Source organism: Carcharhinus amblyrhynchos, chromosome 10, assembly GCF_965287045.1.
Source record: "Carcharhinus amblyrhynchos chromosome 10, sCarAmb.v2.hapA, whole genome shotgun sequence".
NCBI classification, from domain to species: Eukaryota; Metazoa; Chordata; class Chondrichthyes; order Carcharhiniformes; family Carcharhinidae; genus Carcharhinus; species Carcharhinus amblyrhynchos.
This window is the reverse complement of record NC_137333.1, coordinates 93420390-93438636: the sequence shown is the minus strand read 5'-3', so window position 1 is coordinate 93438636 and position 18247 is coordinate 93420390. Positions and strand designations below refer to the sequence as shown.

At 43.1% G+C, this 18247-nt stretch overlaps 1 protein-coding gene across 1 annotated transcript in view; it reads left to right on the top strand.

Moving 5' to 3' along the window:
• The window catches only part of oca2 (oculocutaneous albinism II), a 358743-nt gene that overhangs the window by 92511 nt on the left and 247985 nt on the right, over nucleotides 1–18247 (top strand). Inside the window, exons 6-8 of the mRNA XM_080197616.1 lie at nucleotides 7640–7803; nucleotides 9055–9134; nucleotides 15698–15851. Of these exons, the coding sequence (XP_080053742.1) occupies nucleotides 7640–7803; nucleotides 9055–9134; nucleotides 15698–15851 (398 nt within the window). The remainder of the gene's footprint in view (nucleotides 1–7639; nucleotides 7804–9054; nucleotides 9135–15697; nucleotides 15852–18247) is intronic.

Here is an 18247-nt window from a genome sequence, read left to right as displayed (position 1 = left end):
GTGGATTTCATAGGCGTATGAACAAGTGACAAAAATGTGGTCGTGCTTTCTATTTGGGCATGGTCTCCGGTTAGGACTCGAGGGTTTGCAAGTGCGGAAGTGCCATTAGCTTATTACAGTAGACTGAACCTTCATTGATACATATGTGAACAAGCGAGCTGTTTATGATGGATGGAAGTATCTGGCGATGAAGCACATAACTGCCTGCTTTCATCCGTTTTGCTATCTTTTAAATTTATCTATGTTCCATTGTGAGCTGGTCATTTATCACATGCTGGTTGGGGGCTTGCTGTTGCGCATGCATCAGGAAATGTAGCATTCACTCTGTCTGAATTACAGAAATTAAAGCAAAGTTGCCAAGTGGCTATTACATGAGGGATGAGAGTTCTTTACGCTTCGTCCAAGGGCACCTATTAATAAAGTGGAGTTGGTTCCAACTGTTGCCAAATTATTTTATGGCCCACAGATGCTTCCATTTATTTTGCTGTAAATTTACAGCAAGCTGGGGCATCTTCCAATCCGACGGACAAAAATAGCTTCCTGGTTGCCGTAAATTAGGTGAGTTAAAGTTAATATGGGGGTTTTTGATTACTCTATGCAGTGCACTTTTATTCCAGTAAGTTAGACAGAGACACTCCAGCCAGACAGAATGGTGCGTGCCGCGTTAGAGGGGAATTGTGGTTTCAACCCCCAAAGACTTCATTAAAAAGATATCTGATGAAAGAAAAAATACCCTTAACCGCATTCTAAATTTTTCATCTCAGTTACTGGCGAAACCCAGAGGGTTGCAGATCATTGACTGTATGTAAGGCAGAGATAAATAGGATCTTGACTGGGGGAATCAAAGATTTCAGGGAAAAGGTGGGAGAATGGGGTTAAGCAGCATATCAGCTGTAATGGCCTAGCGGTATTATCGCTTGACAGTTAATCCAGAAACCGAGCAAATGATCTAGGGACCTGAATTCGAATCCTATCACAGTGAGATGGTGGAGTTTAAATTTTTTTAAAGTCTACTGAAACTGTTGATTGTTCAACAATGGTTCACTAACGTCCTTTAGGGAAGGAAACCTGCCGTCCTTACATGTGACTCCAGAGCCACAGCAATGTGGTTGACTCTGAACTGCCCTCTGAAATGGCCTTGCAAGCCACCCAGTTGCATTTCAAGAAGGCAGTTCGTCACCACCTTCTCAAGGGCAGCTGGGGATGGGCAAAAAATGATAGCCAGCCATGTGCCATGTCTGAACAAAAGAAAATGACGGAATGGCAGGGCAGATTTGATGCACCAAATGGCCTAATTCTGCTCCACTATCTTTTGGTCTTATGATATAGTCATGTAAAAGTTGTGAAAATTAATAAAGGTTTGTTTGGCTAATAGTAGGGGCAGGTATCCATTCATCTTGATGAAATAACATGCTTCCTGGCAAAAGAAAGTCTTTCGTTTCCCAGAATCAAAATTTGCAGTGGCTATTGCACATTTGTAATTCATAGAAGCTAGAAGCAAAAGTAGGCCATTTGGCCTTTTGAGCCTGCTATGCCATTCATTTTGATCATGGATGATCATCATCCCATCTTCCTCCCTTGATCTCTTTAGCTTCAAGAGCTATATCTAATTTCTTCTTGAAATCAGACAAGGTTTTGGCCTCAAATATATTCTGTAGTAGTAACTGCCACACATTCACCACCCACTGGGTGAAGAAATTTTTCCTCACCTCAGTTCTAAAAACTTTACCCCATATCCTCAAAGCTATGACCCCTAGTTCCATACACCCCTGCCATTGGAAACATTCTTTCTGAATCTACCCTGTCTAACCCTGTTAGAATTTTATAAGTTTCTATGAGATCTTTCACTCTTCTAAATTCCAGTGAATATAATCCTAACTGACTTAATCTCTCCTCATATGACAGACCTGCCATCCCAGGAATCAGCCTGGTAAACCTTTGCTTAACTCCCTCTATAGCAAGGACATCCTTCCTCAGATAAGGACACCAAAACTGTATGCAATATTCCAAATATAGCCTCACCAATTCCCGGTACAATTGCAGCAAAATATCCAGATCCTGATATTCAAACCCTCTATAAAGACCAACGTATCATTTGCCTTCTTTACTGCCTGCTGTACTCGGTCTTAATCTTTAGGGGCTGTTTTAAAACTGAATTAAGTTATAATGGTACGAAGGAATGTATACATTTATTGTGATATCTCTAGGCTTCTAAAGCTTCTGTAATTCATTTCAGTGACCCAGTGGCTCACCTCCAATTTGTTATGGCAATGCACACCATTTGTTATTTGAAAGTTTCTCCCATTGCCGGCCAGACAATGTCTGAAGAGAGGCTTTTGTTAATTCTTCTCTGCGGGAGATCTTCAAACTCTCCAAAACAAATTGACAAATTGTCATTTTCAAAGCTCAGTTTCTCTTGTGACAGCTGCGTTTCCCAACAATTTTCACCATGTAATGATCTTGCCCTGGTCAAAATCATCACGCAGTCACAATTTTACCTCAAGCTTTATGCTCTCTTTATGTGTGAAGTAAAGCCTTGTTAGAATGTCCCTGGATTATCTTGACTTAAGATTCACGACCCCAGTAATTGCTGAGTGGCAGAGTAGGGTTAGGGTGAGGATGAGACAGGGTAGATGTAGGGAGGATGTTCCCAATGGTGGGGGAGCCCCAGAACCAGGGATCACAGTTTGAGGATTTGGGGTAGACCATTTAGGACGGAGACGAGGAGACATTTCTTCACCCAAAGAGTGGTAAGCCTGTGGATTTCATTACCATAGGAAGTAGTTGATGCCAGAACATTGAATGAATTCAAACGGTGGCTGGAAATAGCACTTGGGGTGAATGGGATCAAATGTTATGGGGAATAAACAGGATTAGGCTATTGAGTTGGATGATCAGCCTTGATTATAATGAATGGCGGAGCAGGCTCAAAGGGCCAAATGGCCTCCTCCTGTTCCTATCTTCTATGTTTCTAAGTTTCTATGTTGTCTACCTCTGACTGTTTGGACAGTTACCTGTTTAAAAATAGAAGTTGGGAAAGAAGCAACTTGACTGCTTTTTAAAATGCTTACAAAATGGAAAATAGCAGCAATTGAGTACAATTACAGTGAATGCTGTGGAATCTATTATATTTTTTTCAGAAAAATGTAACAGTGTACACATATAATTAACTGCATGATAAAAACCTCTCCCTTCCTCTCAATTACAAATCATCATGCTGTACGCACTAAATGGTCGACAGTTTGAAGGGTGTTAGCCAGTAATAAAGTCATGGAAGGAGGTTTCACATCATTAAGGGTAGACATTCATCTGGGTGCTATTTTTATCTGCTTGGCTAATGCATTCAGATGAACCTGCTTGCTGTTTAACCCAAGTAGGTTAATGACTTCATTAAAATGACCAGCAAAGGAATTTCAACTGAACACTTAATCTAGTATGCACAAATAAGTTTTTATCCTTTAAGAGCTGAACTTCTCCAATCGATTGTAGTCTGAGTCAGAAAACTATTCCTGCCTGATCTCTGCTGACTTGGGGTGGCACGGTGGTTAGCAGTGCTGCCTCACAGCGCCGGGTTTGATTCCCGGCTTGGGTCACTGTCTCTGCGGAGACTGCACATTCTCCCTGTGTCTGCGTGGGTTTCCTCTGGGTGCTCTGGTTTCCTCCCACAATTCGAAAGACGTGCTGGTTAGGTGCATTGACCATGCTAAATTCTCCCTCAGTGTACCCGAACAGGCGTTGACGTGTGGTGATTAGGGGATTTTCACAATAATTTCATTTCAGTGTTAATGTGAGCCTACTTGTGACGCTAACAACAAAGCTTAAACTTGTAAAGCAATTTTATCATTATTTCTGCTCTAGCAGTGAACAGGTGCTATTGGGGTTTGATTTTAACTTGCTGCATCAATGTAGCATTGGTTCTCATGTCCATGCATTGGAATTAAAGTTTATAGTTTATTTATTATTGTTACAAGTAGGCATACATCAACACTCCAATTAAGTTACTGTGAAAGTCCCCTGGTTGGCATACTCTGGCCTCTGTTTGGGCACACTGAGGGGAGAATTTAGCATGGCCAATGCCCATCTTTCAGACTATGGGAAGAAACCAGGGTACTTGCAGGAAATCCACCCAGACGCGGGGAGAACGTGCAGGCTCTGCAGACTGTAATCCAAGCCAGGGGTTCGAACCCTGATCCTTTGTGCTGTCAGGCAGCAGTGCTAACCACCGTGCCACTCCTTTGAAGAGTAATTACGTGGGACTGTTCAGATTGTGACGTTCCCCAGTTAGTGGAAGATGCCGGTTGTTCTCAGCTACCAGTAATGACTTGGTGATAAGAATCAGGGATGCAAAAAAGATATTTGGCTCGCTGATGCTCATCCCAGGCAGCTCCAACATAGCAGTTTCTGCAACTTAAGATTCGAGGGTCCCTGCCCCATTCAATGGAAAGTGCAGTGGGGTGGGATGACTGGCCTGCAGCCATGATGTGGATAAGTGTTAATATCAATAACAATGAATGATGGAGGAATAATATGGCAGCTGGACCTTTACCATTGAAATATGTCTAGCATTTTCAGAGGACTCAACAAGGTAGATTCTGAGACGTTGTGTCTCCTGGCCGGGGAATCTATCCAAGTCCAGGAGACAAAGTCAGCCATTTAGGATTGAGATACTCAAAGGGTTGTGAATCATTGGAATTCTCTTCTCCAGAGGACCATGAATTCTTCACATTTGAGTATTTTCAATACTAAGATCAATGGATTCTTTGGGAGTTAACAAAATCAAGGGAAATGGGGAAAGGATGGATTTGAAGTGGATTTGAGGTAGGGGTTAAGCCATGATCTTATTGAATAATAGATCAGACTCGGTGGGGGGGGGGAGGTTTGTTATATGTTTTCCTCAGGCTCCTATTTCTCATGTTCAAATGATTAAAAAACTTTAGCACTGCGACTGGAAGATAAAGGGCAATATTTTATTGCCCTTTAAAGGGCAGCTGACAGAACAGCAGAGATGTCTGCTGGAAAATTTGCAAACATTATGCATACTTAGACTGCACAATACAAATTAAACTCTCAGCCTTGGACATAAATATAAAGGACAAACCCAAGTCTTTTGGAGAGGCTGACACATTCAGGTAAAATTTTACTGAAGGTCTTAAAAACTGGAACTAAATCTGAAAATGCTGGAAAATCTCAGCAGCTCTGACAGCATCTGTGGAGAGAGAATGGAGACAATGTTTCGAGTCTGGATGACCTTTCGTCAGAGCTGAAGACAAGGAAAGCAGGACGAGATTTATAATGTGAGGGTGGGGGGAAGGGGGGGCTGTAGTTGATAGGGATGGCACAGGCTGAAAGGCAAAGGGAATGTAAATGGTGATGATAAAGGCTAGGAATGGTGCCAACAGCACCCATTAAGCATACTTATTTTGCCTTTATCTTCATATTAAAAGCTGCAGCAGGTAAGCCAATGGAGAGATGACATCTGTTATTAATTGTGAAATAAGGCATGGAATTATATTTTTTTGTGGAGCAGTATGGTTTTGGTCCGATTTTGAACATTGCAAAAAAAAATCAAAAATCTTTGGTTGAAAAGTTTTTGGGTCAGTATTTTGAATAACTTTTGAGATGGGGGGGAGGGTGTGATGGCAGGGAGCTGTTTCAGTGGCCAGATTGTGCAATAACAGACTGATTCCAACTCCTTTAATTGACAAATCTAATTCTAAGTGTAACCAGAATCACAGAAATGATATGATATTTTTCAGAGAATCCCACTGCTAGCAAACAACACGCTACCTCGTGCTAACAGAAAACACGTGGCTGGGGTGCTGGAGAATCTCACCCTTTTTTTTTGTCTTGCAATGCAGGAGGGATGATGGCAAAATGGCAATGTCACTGGATGAGTAATCCAGAGGCTAATGTTCTGGAGATGTGGGTTCAAATCTCGCCATGGCAGATGATGGAATTTAAATTCAAATGATAAATCTAGAAATGAAAACTAGTCTTAGTAATGGTGACCATGAAATTCTCATCAATTGTCATGGAAATCCATATTGCCCTTTCAGGAAGGACATCTATTATCCTTACCTGATCCGACCTATATGTGACCCCAGGGGTGAGATTCTCCGGCCTCCCTGCCGCAGAGCCCTGGATTTTTCAACCTCACTAAGGCAAGATCGTAAAATCCCGTCCAAAGCTAATGGAGATTTTTGTTCTGGGAACCTCGCCCACCCCAATTCCAGGGCACGCGAGGTGGCAGAGTTTGGGTCCACAACTCTCCTGGCTGAACAGATGCACTCTACAGCAGTGGCAGAGCCCCGCTGTAGTATATTTGTTAGCCAAAGCTCTTAATAGTGTCGAGGGCAAAGGCAGGTATGTGGAGTTAAGCTGCTGATCAACAACGATCTCATTGAATGGTGGAGCAGTCTAGAGGGGTTACAAGACCGACTCCTGTTCCTATGTTCCTTTTCATCTCTACAGCCTACACCACCTTTTGCTTTGTGTCAGAAATAAAATACAAAACAAAGAACAGCACTCCCTGGATGTATGCTTCAAAAATTAATATAACATGAACAGCTTAATTTTCCACATGCAAATTTTGAACGCTTTATAACTTGGGTAGAAAAATGCTGGGCAGGCAAAGTCTTGGTTAATATACCATGATGCCGCCCTACGTGTCGCCCAGAGCAATTTTCACCCCATTTTGAATTAAAACGATGATTACTAAACTTATAACTGGGAAGAGTGTTCTTGCAGTCGGCATCACAGTGAAACAGTCTGGAAAGATCCATGGTAGATGCAATATAATGTAGATAAATGTGAGATTATTCACTTTGGTAGCAAAAACAGGTAGGCAGATTATTATCTGAATGGCTAAAGATTGAGAGGGGGGAACTTGCAAAGAGACCCAGGTCCCTTTATACACTAGTCACTGAAAACAAGTGTACAGCTGCACTAGGTAATGAAGAATGCAAATAACATTCATAGTGAGAGGATTTGAGCACAGGAGCATGGATATCTTGGTGCAGTTATACAGGGCTTTGGTGAGACTGTACCTAGAATATTGTGTGCAGTTTTGGTCTCCTTATCTGTGGGAGGATGTTTTTGCTATAGAGGGAGTGCAGAGAATGTTTACCAGACTGACTCCTGGGATTATGGGACTGATGTATAAGGAAAGATTGAGTCAGCTAAGGTTATATTTTCTGGAATTCAGAAAATGGGGAGGTCTCATGGAAATCTATAAATTTCTATCAGGACTAGCCAGGATAGATGCAGGAATAATATTTTCAAGGGTGGGGGAATCCAGAACCAGGGATCACACTCCAAGGATATGAGATAAACCATAAGATGAGAAAAATTTCTTCACCCTGAGAGTGCTGAACCTGTGGAATTCTCTATCACAGAAAGCAGTTAAGGCTAAAACATTCTTTGTTTTCAAGAAAGAGTTAGGTATAGTTCTCGTGGCTAAAGGGATCAAAGGATATGGAGGGAAAGATTGGATGATCAGCCATGATCATAATGAGTGGTGAAGTAGGCTTGCAGGGGCAAATGGCCTTCACCTGCTCCAATTTTCCTATCTCTTTGTTGCTTGTTCTCTTCTTATTTTCCAATGGTACCTGTTACAGTCCTTGATCAGAATCATTTCCAGTTATAAACCTCACAAACTTTGGAGACAATGTTCTTCTCAAACTAGAAATTGCCGGGCCTTTTGCAGAAGATCAAATACGCAGGAATACTGAGGACTACATCAGCATTCAAGTTGAACAGGTTGAAGATGGTGGAGAAGTAAGGCGTCGTCGACAGCAGCTCCCGGTATGTTTGAAACATTATTTCCCTCTGGTTGTTTGGATTCATGTTATTTTTAAGACTACCTGGAGTCTGCCTGGCCCTGTTGTGTATTTACTGGCTTGTTGAACATTTACAGATCCAATCTTTGCACTTGTTTCTGCGTAATGAAGTTACAGCCCTCCCAGGGTAATTGAAGTATAATTCAATTCAAAAGAAATTGTAGATAGTAGATTAACAATAACATCAATCCATTATCAATAGATCACCTTTGTGATTTGTGCTCTTTCCCCACTGCTATTCACTGATCTGTACTTTGAAAAGGTGGGTAGAAACCCCGGGATAGGGAGGGGGGAAGGATCTTACTAAAAAAATTCTAAGTGCTGAACAAGCGTGAAAATGGGAGAGTTTCAGACTTGTTTTCTTGGCCAAAAAAAATTAAAACCTTATGCCACTTAGTGAAGTAATGGGGCAAAGTGTGATTCTCGCCAGGAGGGCGAGTGAACATGGTCTTTTCATGCCATGAAGCCGACTGTTGACTGCTAGCAGATGTCATTGCACATGCATCTGATCTCCCATTGCGCTAACTGAGTACAAGTGTTGGGGGTGTGGGCAATAGGGAGAAAGAAGTGGGCAAAGTGGAAACTGACCGGTATCAAAACCAATGCAGTTTCATTCTGTAGGACAATGTAATAATCGTCCCATGGTTTTTGCCACTGATCCCAAATCATTTGTGAAAAGCTATTCCATGCACCACATGTACTGTCACTTGCATTTAGATTTCCATTTGGTCCAAAGATATTGTTTGAGAGAGATGAGTACAAGCAATACTTGACACTGATTCATGTTGGAAGAAGGGCGGCACAGTGGTTAGCACTGCTGCCTCACTGCACCGGGGACTAAGGTTCGATTCCAGCCTTGGGTAACTATCTGTGTGGAGTTTGCATGTTCCCCCCATGTCTGCATGGGTTTCCTCTGGGTACTCCAATTTCCTTCCACAATCCAAAGATGTGCGAGTTAGTCCAATAGGCCATGCTATATTTCCCTTTAGTGTCCCAAGATGTGTAGTTAGGGGGAATAGCATGGGAAATGCATGGGTCTGCGAGGGTGGAGCATGGTTGGAATGTTCTGTTACAAAGTTGGTGCAGACTTGATGGGCTAAGTAGCCTCCTTTCGCACTGTAGGCATATACTGATACCACTATGACTTTGATAATATTTGCATGCACAGGAATTCAAATTTGAATCATGTTGATCCTCTGTTTTACACTTTCCACAGTTAGTGCACAACTGGACCATTCCGTTAAATCCACAAAGGAATCAACTCATCAGGACAAAGACTTTTGAGATGATCAGCAGGTAACCACTTTACTGCGGTTACAATGGCTAAAGTTCTTTATTTAACTGGTGGTCCAGTCAAACGTGAGCCCAAGAGTAATTGGGAGTAAGTGTAGAGCATTTCTCTGGGCTTCATAAAATGTACCTAGACAGTGAGCTGCTGCATTGTAGTCATTCCCCCGTCAGGATGAACCCTCCCTCCTTCAACCTACTATTGACCTGGGTGAGATCCTGCCCTTTGGCCTGATATGGGTGAAGTGGGTCCCCATCTTCTGCCCTGGATGAATAGAAAGGAAGTCTTATTTTTATGTAGTGCCTTTCATGACTACTGGACTTCTCAAAGCACTTTACAGCTCAGAAAATTTGGCATGTCCACTACAACTCTCACCAACTTTTACAGATACACCGTGAAAAGCATTATTTTTGGTTACATCACAGCTTGGTATGGCTGCTGCTCTGCCAAGACTGCAAGAAACAACAAGAATCGAGAATGAAGCCCAATCCATCACAAAAACCAGCCTCCCATCCATTGGCACTGTCCACACTTCCCACTGCCTTGGAAAAGCAGTCAGCATAATCAAGGACCCCATCCACCCAAGACAGACTCTCTTCCACCTCCTTCTGTCGGGAAAAAGGTACAAAAGCATGAGGTCACATACCAGCCAATTCAAAAACAACTTCTTCCCTGCTGCTGTCATACTTTTGCCTCACATTAAGTTGATCTTTCTCGACGCCCCAGCTATGACTGAATCACTATATTCTGTACTCTCTCATTTCCTTCTCTATGAACAGTATGCTTTGTCTGTACAGTGTGCAAGAAACAGTACTTTTCACTGTATGCTAATACATGTGACAATAAAAAATCAAGTCAAATCAGCCAATGAAGTATATTTATAGTGCACGAGCAGAAAGAAGCTGATTATTGTATGTATGTGGGGGCAGGGGGACTGATAACTGTGTAAGTGTGGGGAGAAGGAGGTGGTGGATGATTACTGTATGCATGGGGAGAGGGGAGGGAGTTGATTTCTATGTGCGTGGAGTGAGGCATGGGAGCGAGGGAGGGGAGAGGGGTAGGAGTGAGGGAAGAGCTTCACTGAGTCTTCCAGCACTGGGGAATATGGAATATGGAAAGCTTGGCTACATATAGTATTATAATTCAGGTTAGAAACTCCAAAGTGCTTTATGAAGCCCGCCTGGATCATGAGTTTTCCATTTTTAATTTGTCTTGGGTAAGCATGAGATGTTTCACTTCAGGTATGATTCAAAAGACCCACTAGGGAGCTTTTATCAAACAAAGTTTATTTAAGAATATAGTTGGCATGTATCATAAGAAAATTAGCAATAACTTTTACCAATTACAGACAAGAACAAAACCAACCATGATATTGTCTAAAACTGAACACTTAAATGCAACGTTCCAACCAAATAAAAAAAGCAAAATAAAAACCAAACAAACAATAGGATGCAAGGCTGGGCAAAGAAGTGGCAGATGGACTTCAATCTGGATAAATGTGTAGTGGTCCATTTTGGCAAGTCATTGTGTGTATATATATGAATATAATATCAAGGGTAAGACTCTTAGCAGTGTAGAGGATCAGAAGGACCTCAGGGTCCGGGTCCATAGGACTCTTAAATTGGCCTCACTGGTAGAGGATGTGGTTAAGAAGGCATATGGTGTACTGGCCTTCATCAATCGAGGAATTGAGTTTAGGAGTCGGGAGATGACGCTGCAGCTTTATAAGACCCTGGTCAGACCCCTCTTGGAATACTGTATTCAGTCCTGGTCGCCTCATTACAGGAAGGATATGGAAGGTATTGAAAGGGTGCAGAGGAGATTTACAAGGATGTTGCCTGGATTGGGCGGCATGCCTTATGAGGATAGGTTGAGGGAGCTCGGTCTTTTCTCCTTTAGAGAGATGAAGGATGAGAGGGGGACCTGATAGAGGTGTATAAGATGTTGAGAGGTATTGATTGGGTGGATTCTCAGATGCTTTTTCCAAGAGCTGGAATGATTGCTACGGGAGGACACAGGTTTAAGGTGCTGAGGAGTAGGCACAGAGAAGATATCAGGGTTAAGTTTTTCACTCAGAGGGTGGTGGGTGAGTGGAATCGGTGGTGGTGGAGGCAAATTCGATAGGGTCTTTTAAGAGACTTCTGGATGAGTACATGGAACTTAATAGAATTGAGGGTTATAGGTAAGCCTAGTAGGTATGGATATCATCAGTGCAACTTATGGGTCAAAGGGCCTGTTTGTGCTGTAGTTTTTCAATGTTCTATGTTCTAACATAAGAACTAGGAGCAGAAGTAGACCATCTGGCCCCTCGAGCCTGCTCCGCCATTCAATAAGATCATGGCTGGTCTTTTTATGAACTCAGCTCTGCTTACCCACCCGCTCACCATAACCCTTAATTCCTTTACTGTTCAAAAAGTTATCTATCCTTGCCTTAAAAACATTCAATGAGATAGCCTCAACTGCTTCACTGGGCAGGGAATTCCACAGATTCACAACCTTTTGTGTAAAGAAGTTCCTCCTCAACTCAGTCCTAAATCTGCTTATTTTGAGGCTATGCCCCCTAGTTCTAGTTTCACCCGCCAGTGGAAACAACTTCCCTGCTTATCTTCATAATCTTCAAAATCTTATATGTTTCTATAAGATCTCCCCTCATTCTTCTGAATTCCAATGAGTATAGCCCCAGTCTACTCAGTCTCTCCTCATTAGCCAACCCTCTCAACTCTGGAATCAATCCAGTGAATCTCCTCTGCACCCCCTCCAGTGCCAGCATATCCTTTCTCAAGTAAGGAGACCAAAACTGTACACAGTACTCCAGGTGTGGCCTCACCAGCACCTTATACAGCTGCAACATACTCTTGCCGTTTTTAAACTCCATCTCTCCAGCAATGAAGGACAAAATTCCATTTGCCTTTTTAATTACCTGCTGCACCTACAAATGAACTCTTTGAGATTCCTGAACAAGGCACCCCCCTGCCCCTCCACAGCCCAATCGCAGCCCCCTCAACAATTCCTGTGCCAGCCCTGACTCCCTTTGTTCCGGAGTGCCCTGGTGTCCAGGCCTCACCCCCTAGTAGTGGCGATCATCCCACTCCCCCTCACCCTGGTAGACCCCAGGAGCACAGACTGGCACTGCCATGGTGCCCATGCCCAGGGGGCACCACCCCACCGCCACCTAACCCCCTGAAACTGGGACCAACCTGCTCTGGGAGATGTGCGTGCATTCCTCACGTATGCTCATATCTCCTTTCAAGGCCACAGATGCGCGTCTCCCAGCTAGACCCGCCAGAAAAGTGGGGGGTGCGGATGGGAGAATCACGGCCCTGGGGCAGGATTTTCCCATCCCGCCCACTGCAGGAATCGTAGCGGGGGAAGGGCAGACCATGCAAAGGTCTTTTGTAATCAGTCAGATGAGGTCACCTAACAACTAACTCAAGAACAGCTTCTCCCCAGATATCATCAGACTTTTGAATGGACCTACCTCGCACTAAGCTGATCTTTCTCTACACCCTAGCTATAACTGTAGCAGTACATTCTGCAATCTCTCCTTTCCTTCCCTGTGAACGGTATGCTTTGTCTGTATAGTGCGCAAGGAACAATACTTTTCACTGTATACCAATACATGTGACAATAATAAATCAAATCAATAGGTTGAAGCATCCTTATTGAGGTACGCAGAGTCTAAACCGGGAAATACCTGTTGGAATATTCAATTCAATATTCACTTTTTTTTCATTCAGGGGATATGGGTGTCGCTGGCTGGCCAGCATTTATTGCCCATCCCTAGTTGCCCTTGAGAAGGTGATGGTGAGCTGCCTTCTTGGATCGCTGCAGTCCAGGTGCTGTGTGTGGATCCACAATGCCGTTAGGGAGGGAATTCCAGGATTTTGACCCAGCGACTGCGAAGGAAGGGCCGATATATTCCCAAGTCAGGATGGTGACTGGCTTGGAGGGGAACTTTTCATTTACATTTTCAGATAGCACAATGAATGGTTACAATCAGAATAAGAGAGAAGCTAAAAGATTATTAATGTTAAAGCAAATTAAAAATATGCAGATTTGTTTTAATGCAGTTGAGAACTTTGACATTTCACTAAAGTAAAAAGAACTTTTCAGGGCTCGTGATGTGTTCAGCTGTAGTTATGAGGCTGATACACTGTTAAAAACCCAGTAATGCCCCATTCAACAAAATGTAACTTTTCCAAGGGACTTATAGCAAGACCAGCAATGTAGGAGAAGAGGTTTTCATCAGTTCACTGATTGCTGGGAATGTCACTGCAGAGAAGTGTAGAATCACTGACAGCAGTTTTGGCTTTCCTCATTATTTTGCCTCTGTAGGCTGAAGTAGTTGTCCGTTTCTGTACAGATGGTGATGGCTGCCAGTTTTTTTTCTCATTACCGTCACAAAATATAGGTCATTACGTAGCTTCTCAGATCCCCAGATATCCCTCATAGCCTTGAACCCTGCACAGCAGTGCCATAAAGTGCACCAAGTTAGGTCTGATGGACAGTTTTTGGTGTTGAGATTATGTTTTGCTCTACTGCACCCACGCTGCTCCTGGACAGCTGCGAAGTGGGAAATTGAGACTAAATTCCTTCATCAACTTGTGCATGTCTTACTTCTAACTAGGTTATTCTCAGCTTTTTTTTATTTGTTCATGAGACATGGCCATCGCCGGCTGGCCAGCATTTATTGCCCATCCCTAGTTGTCATGATGAGGAGATGCCGGCGTTGGACTGGGGTAAACACAGTAAAAAGTCTGACAACACCAGGTTTAAGTCCAGCCGATTTATTTGATAGTAAACTCACTAGCTTTCGGGTTTGTCCCTTCGTCAGGTGAATGGAGAGTTCTAGCCTCAGACAGAGCATATAAAGCACAGACAGTTTACAGATTACTGATTAGAATGCGAATCTTTACACCTAACCTGCTGTTCAAGTCCTAAAGTGGCCGACAATGTGAGTGGAAGGACACTTTAGGACTTGAACAGCAGGTTAGGTGTAAAGATTCGCATTCTAATCAGTAATCTGTAAACTGTGCGTGCTGTTATATGCTCTGTCTGAGGCCAGGACTCTCCATTCGCCTGACGAAGGGACAAACCCGAAAGCTAGTGAGTTTACTATCAAATAAATTGGTTGGACTTAAACCTGGTGTTGTCAGACTTTTTACTGTGTTCATCCCTAGTTGCCCAAGGGTAGTTAAGAGTCAAGCACATTGCTGTGGCTCTGGAGTCATATATAGGCCAGACCAGGTAAGGACGGCATATTTCCTTCCCTAGAGGACGTTGGTGAACTAGATGGGCTTTTCTGACAATGGTTTCATGGTCATCAGTAGATTCTTAATTCCAGATATTTTTTACTGAACTCAAATTCCACCACCTGCTGTGGTGGGATTGGAACCTGGGTCCCCAGAACATTAGCTGAATTTCTGGATTAACAGTCTAGCGATAATACCACTAGGCCACCGTCTCCCTGTCTTCCGTCTTGCATAAACTCTACCAAATCCAAAACCTCCAAGATATCTGTGTTCCTCCAAGCATGGTCTCACGTGCATCCCTGAGTCTAATCAATCCACCACCATTAGTGACCCTACCTTCAGCTATTTGGACTTTGTGTTCCATGAAACCTACCTCTCTAAGCCAACTTTTAGCCCCCTGTCCTAATATTATCTCAGTTCTGATGAAAGCTTATGACCTGAAACTTTAACTCTGCTTCTCTCTCCATAGATGCTGTTAGCCTTGCTACCAATGTACAGCATTTTCTTTATTTGGCTCAGTTTCAAATTGTGTTGCCGTCAATGGGCTTTAGGTGGTCTTGAGGCACAGCTAGCGGCATCAGTATCAGTGAGTCCGAAGTTCTGGGTTGACTTCCCGGCCTGATGGTCATGGGAAAGGTGTTCATTACGTGGCCAAACAGGTCGCTTATTTGCCACTCAATCCTTCCAGGATACCTGATGGCAGCTGGTAAATACAGGACAGTTTCCAGGTCAGCCATATTGCTGAAGGCAATGGCAGACCACTGCTGTAAATTGCCAAGCATAAACATGGGTCAATCCAATGGAAGTCCACCATCGTCAATGCCCTCTTAGGGCATGGTTCCTGGAGGAGGAAGGGGTTTTGGATGCATTACTAAATTCCATATGGTATCTTGTTTTTATTACAAGAAGCATGGACAGTGTGGATAAGGAACAGCTGTTCCTCTTAGTTGAAGGGTCAGTCATGAGGGGACAACAAGTTCAAGGTGAAGGGCAGGAGGTTTAAAAGGGTTGTAAGGAATATCTTTTTTGCCGGAGAGTGGTGACGGTCTGGAATGCACTGCCTGGGAGGGTGGTGGAGGGGGGTTGCCTCACATCCTTTAAAAATTACCTGGATGAGAATTTGGCGCATCATAACAATTAAGGCTGTGGGCCGAGTGCTGGTAAATGAGATTAGGTGGGAGATCAGGTGTCTTATATGTGTTGGTGGGTCGAAGGACGCCTTCTGCACTGTATAATTCTATGATTAACAATAGGTGACTGCATTTAATACACGGAATATCGTATATATTGCTGACTGGCAAATTGCACTTCTGTTGCAGGAATGACATTGGTATAAGTATAGAGGCCTTCCTTAAGAACAATGAAATGGTTCCACTCTCCATTCGTTACCAGTATCTCTATGCAAATGTTGAGACCCAAGTTGCAATTGCATCCATCATTTTGGCTGGAGTTTATGCACTTATTATATTTGAGGTAAGCTCTCCCTGATCATCAGTTGACTAAAGCATTACATTCTGTTCCATGATAGTGTATGTTATAGTGTGAAGTTAACTTCAACTTAATGACAATTCTACTCATAATGAAGGAATTCCAATGTTCCGATTTAATTATATAACGCTTTGAAGTCTCTGTTACGATGAAATATCTATGCACTAATCTTGGAAATCTAAGTCCTAATCTTTCCCCGTCTATATGTAAAGCAGTGGAACTTGCAGCTGGATGGCTTTGGTTATAAAATAATTATATCATAGAATCCCTGCAGTGCAGAATGTGGCCATTTGGCCCATCAAATCTGCACCAACTACAATCCCATCCCAGCTCTATTACCGTAACCCCACATATTTACCCTGCCAATCCCCTGACACTAGGGTCAATTTGGCATGGCCAATCCACCTAACCCGCACATCTTTAGACTGTGGGAGGAAACTGGAGCCCCTGGAGGAAACCGTAGACATGGGGAGAATGTGCAAACTCCACACATGGACATGGTAAAGACATGGTATCTATGGTAAAGTCAGTCCGTGGTATTGTAGCAGCTCAGTCTTGACTCAGACAGTGCCCAGTGTGGGTTATTAATAGTAGAGTACTGAACAAGAGTATGGGTGCTTCATCTACATGGGCAGATGTTTGTGTCTCTGCATGCACTGCCCTTCTTTTGGACAAACCAACATTTTCAACAGGAAGGAAAGAAAGCTGTGATTCAGGAGGGAGCCGTTTTCCTGTACAAAGAATGACTGGAATGGTATCGTCTCTTGGAGGTGATCCACATAACTCACAATTGCCCACAGTCAGCGTTCTGGGCATGTCAGCTTATAGTAGACTGTATATTTGGAGAGGACTTGGCTCAAACATTCTGGCATTTCAGCTCCAAATCTGTGACATAACAGATTGAATTACACAGCTACAACATTACTTTGCATAGTGTCACCAACTGTACAGAACATTTGTTACACCCATCTGTATGTATCTGAACTTAATGCAAACTCACATTCACTGGCATCCATTCTGTTATGGACATTTTTTTTTGTAGAGGATAGTGAAGGGATCTTTTAGTATAATACTTAGATCTGAAAGATTTATGGAGCATGATAGCTTTAAGCTGCTTTGCGGTAGATATTGACTTTGTGCAATAGCATAAGTTGGATGACAGCAAACTGTCAACCAATCCTTACATTACTCCTAATATCTATTTCAATTGATTTCCATTGGGACAGATGTACAAAGGGTCCCTAACTCGTTTTTGCTTATATTACTCAACCCAGAGAAAAAGTTGATGTAAATTCGATGGGCTGAATGGCCTCTTCCCCACCGTAGGGATCTGAGAAATGGCTCCAACCAGTGGGGTCTTTTCCTTGATTCCTGACTCCAGTTTTGCTAGGTCACCTTGATGATACATTTGGTCAAATGTTATCTCAAGGTCAAGGGTAGCCACTCTCACCTCATCCCTGGAGTTCAGCTCGTCTGTCCATGTTTAATCCAAAGCTGTAAAGAAATCGGGAGCTGAGTGACCTTGGATTCACTTACTAGTAGCTGCGTGCAATTTCCTCGCAAGCTACAACAATCCCATTAGTTTAGGAAGAATGCTTAATGTTGTAGCCAAGTGGCAGTGATTCAGGCAAGTTCCTGGTGCAATGTAATTGCAGGAAATGAGCAGATTTCTCGGCTCAAAGGTGAGATGATAGCACAGGCGGGCTGGCGTAGCGTGTACTATGGAGATGGAAAAAAGTAAAATTACTGTTTGTAGTTTGAGAGGATGGTGGTCTGCGATTGCTTGAGAGTTTTATTCTGAATCTGGGCTTATATTACATTGACCTGTAATTGCTTCAAGTTGAGTGCCCAGAACAGATAGCGTTTTTCCAATGTCGCCCTGTGCACAAGAATCAACCTACAAAATGACAAGAAAATGCTTCCCTTTGCTGCATTTCATTGGTTCTTCAGGGGAACAAAGCAAACCAATTTTCTTTTTTCCAGGCAGCATGCTGTTTCATTTTGAGAATTTGCAGGTTTATTATCTTTTCAAGTCCCACGCTAGAGACTGGGGCACAGAAATCTAGGCTGGCAGTGCCGAGGGATTATTGCAGAGTCAGAGATGCCCTCCTCCACTTGAAGGATTAAAGGCGGAAGCAAAGGATCCCTTAACACAATTACGGATAAGAGCTAGGGAATACAAAGTCAAAGTTTATGTATTAATCACAAGTAGGCTTACATCCACACTGCAATGAAGTTACTGTGAAAGTCCCCTAGTCGCCTCACTCTGGCGCCTGTTAGGGTACACTGAGGGAGAATTTGGCGCAACCAATGCACCTAAATTGCATATCTTTGGGCTGTGGGAGGAAACTGGAACACCGGAGGAAACCCACGCAGACATA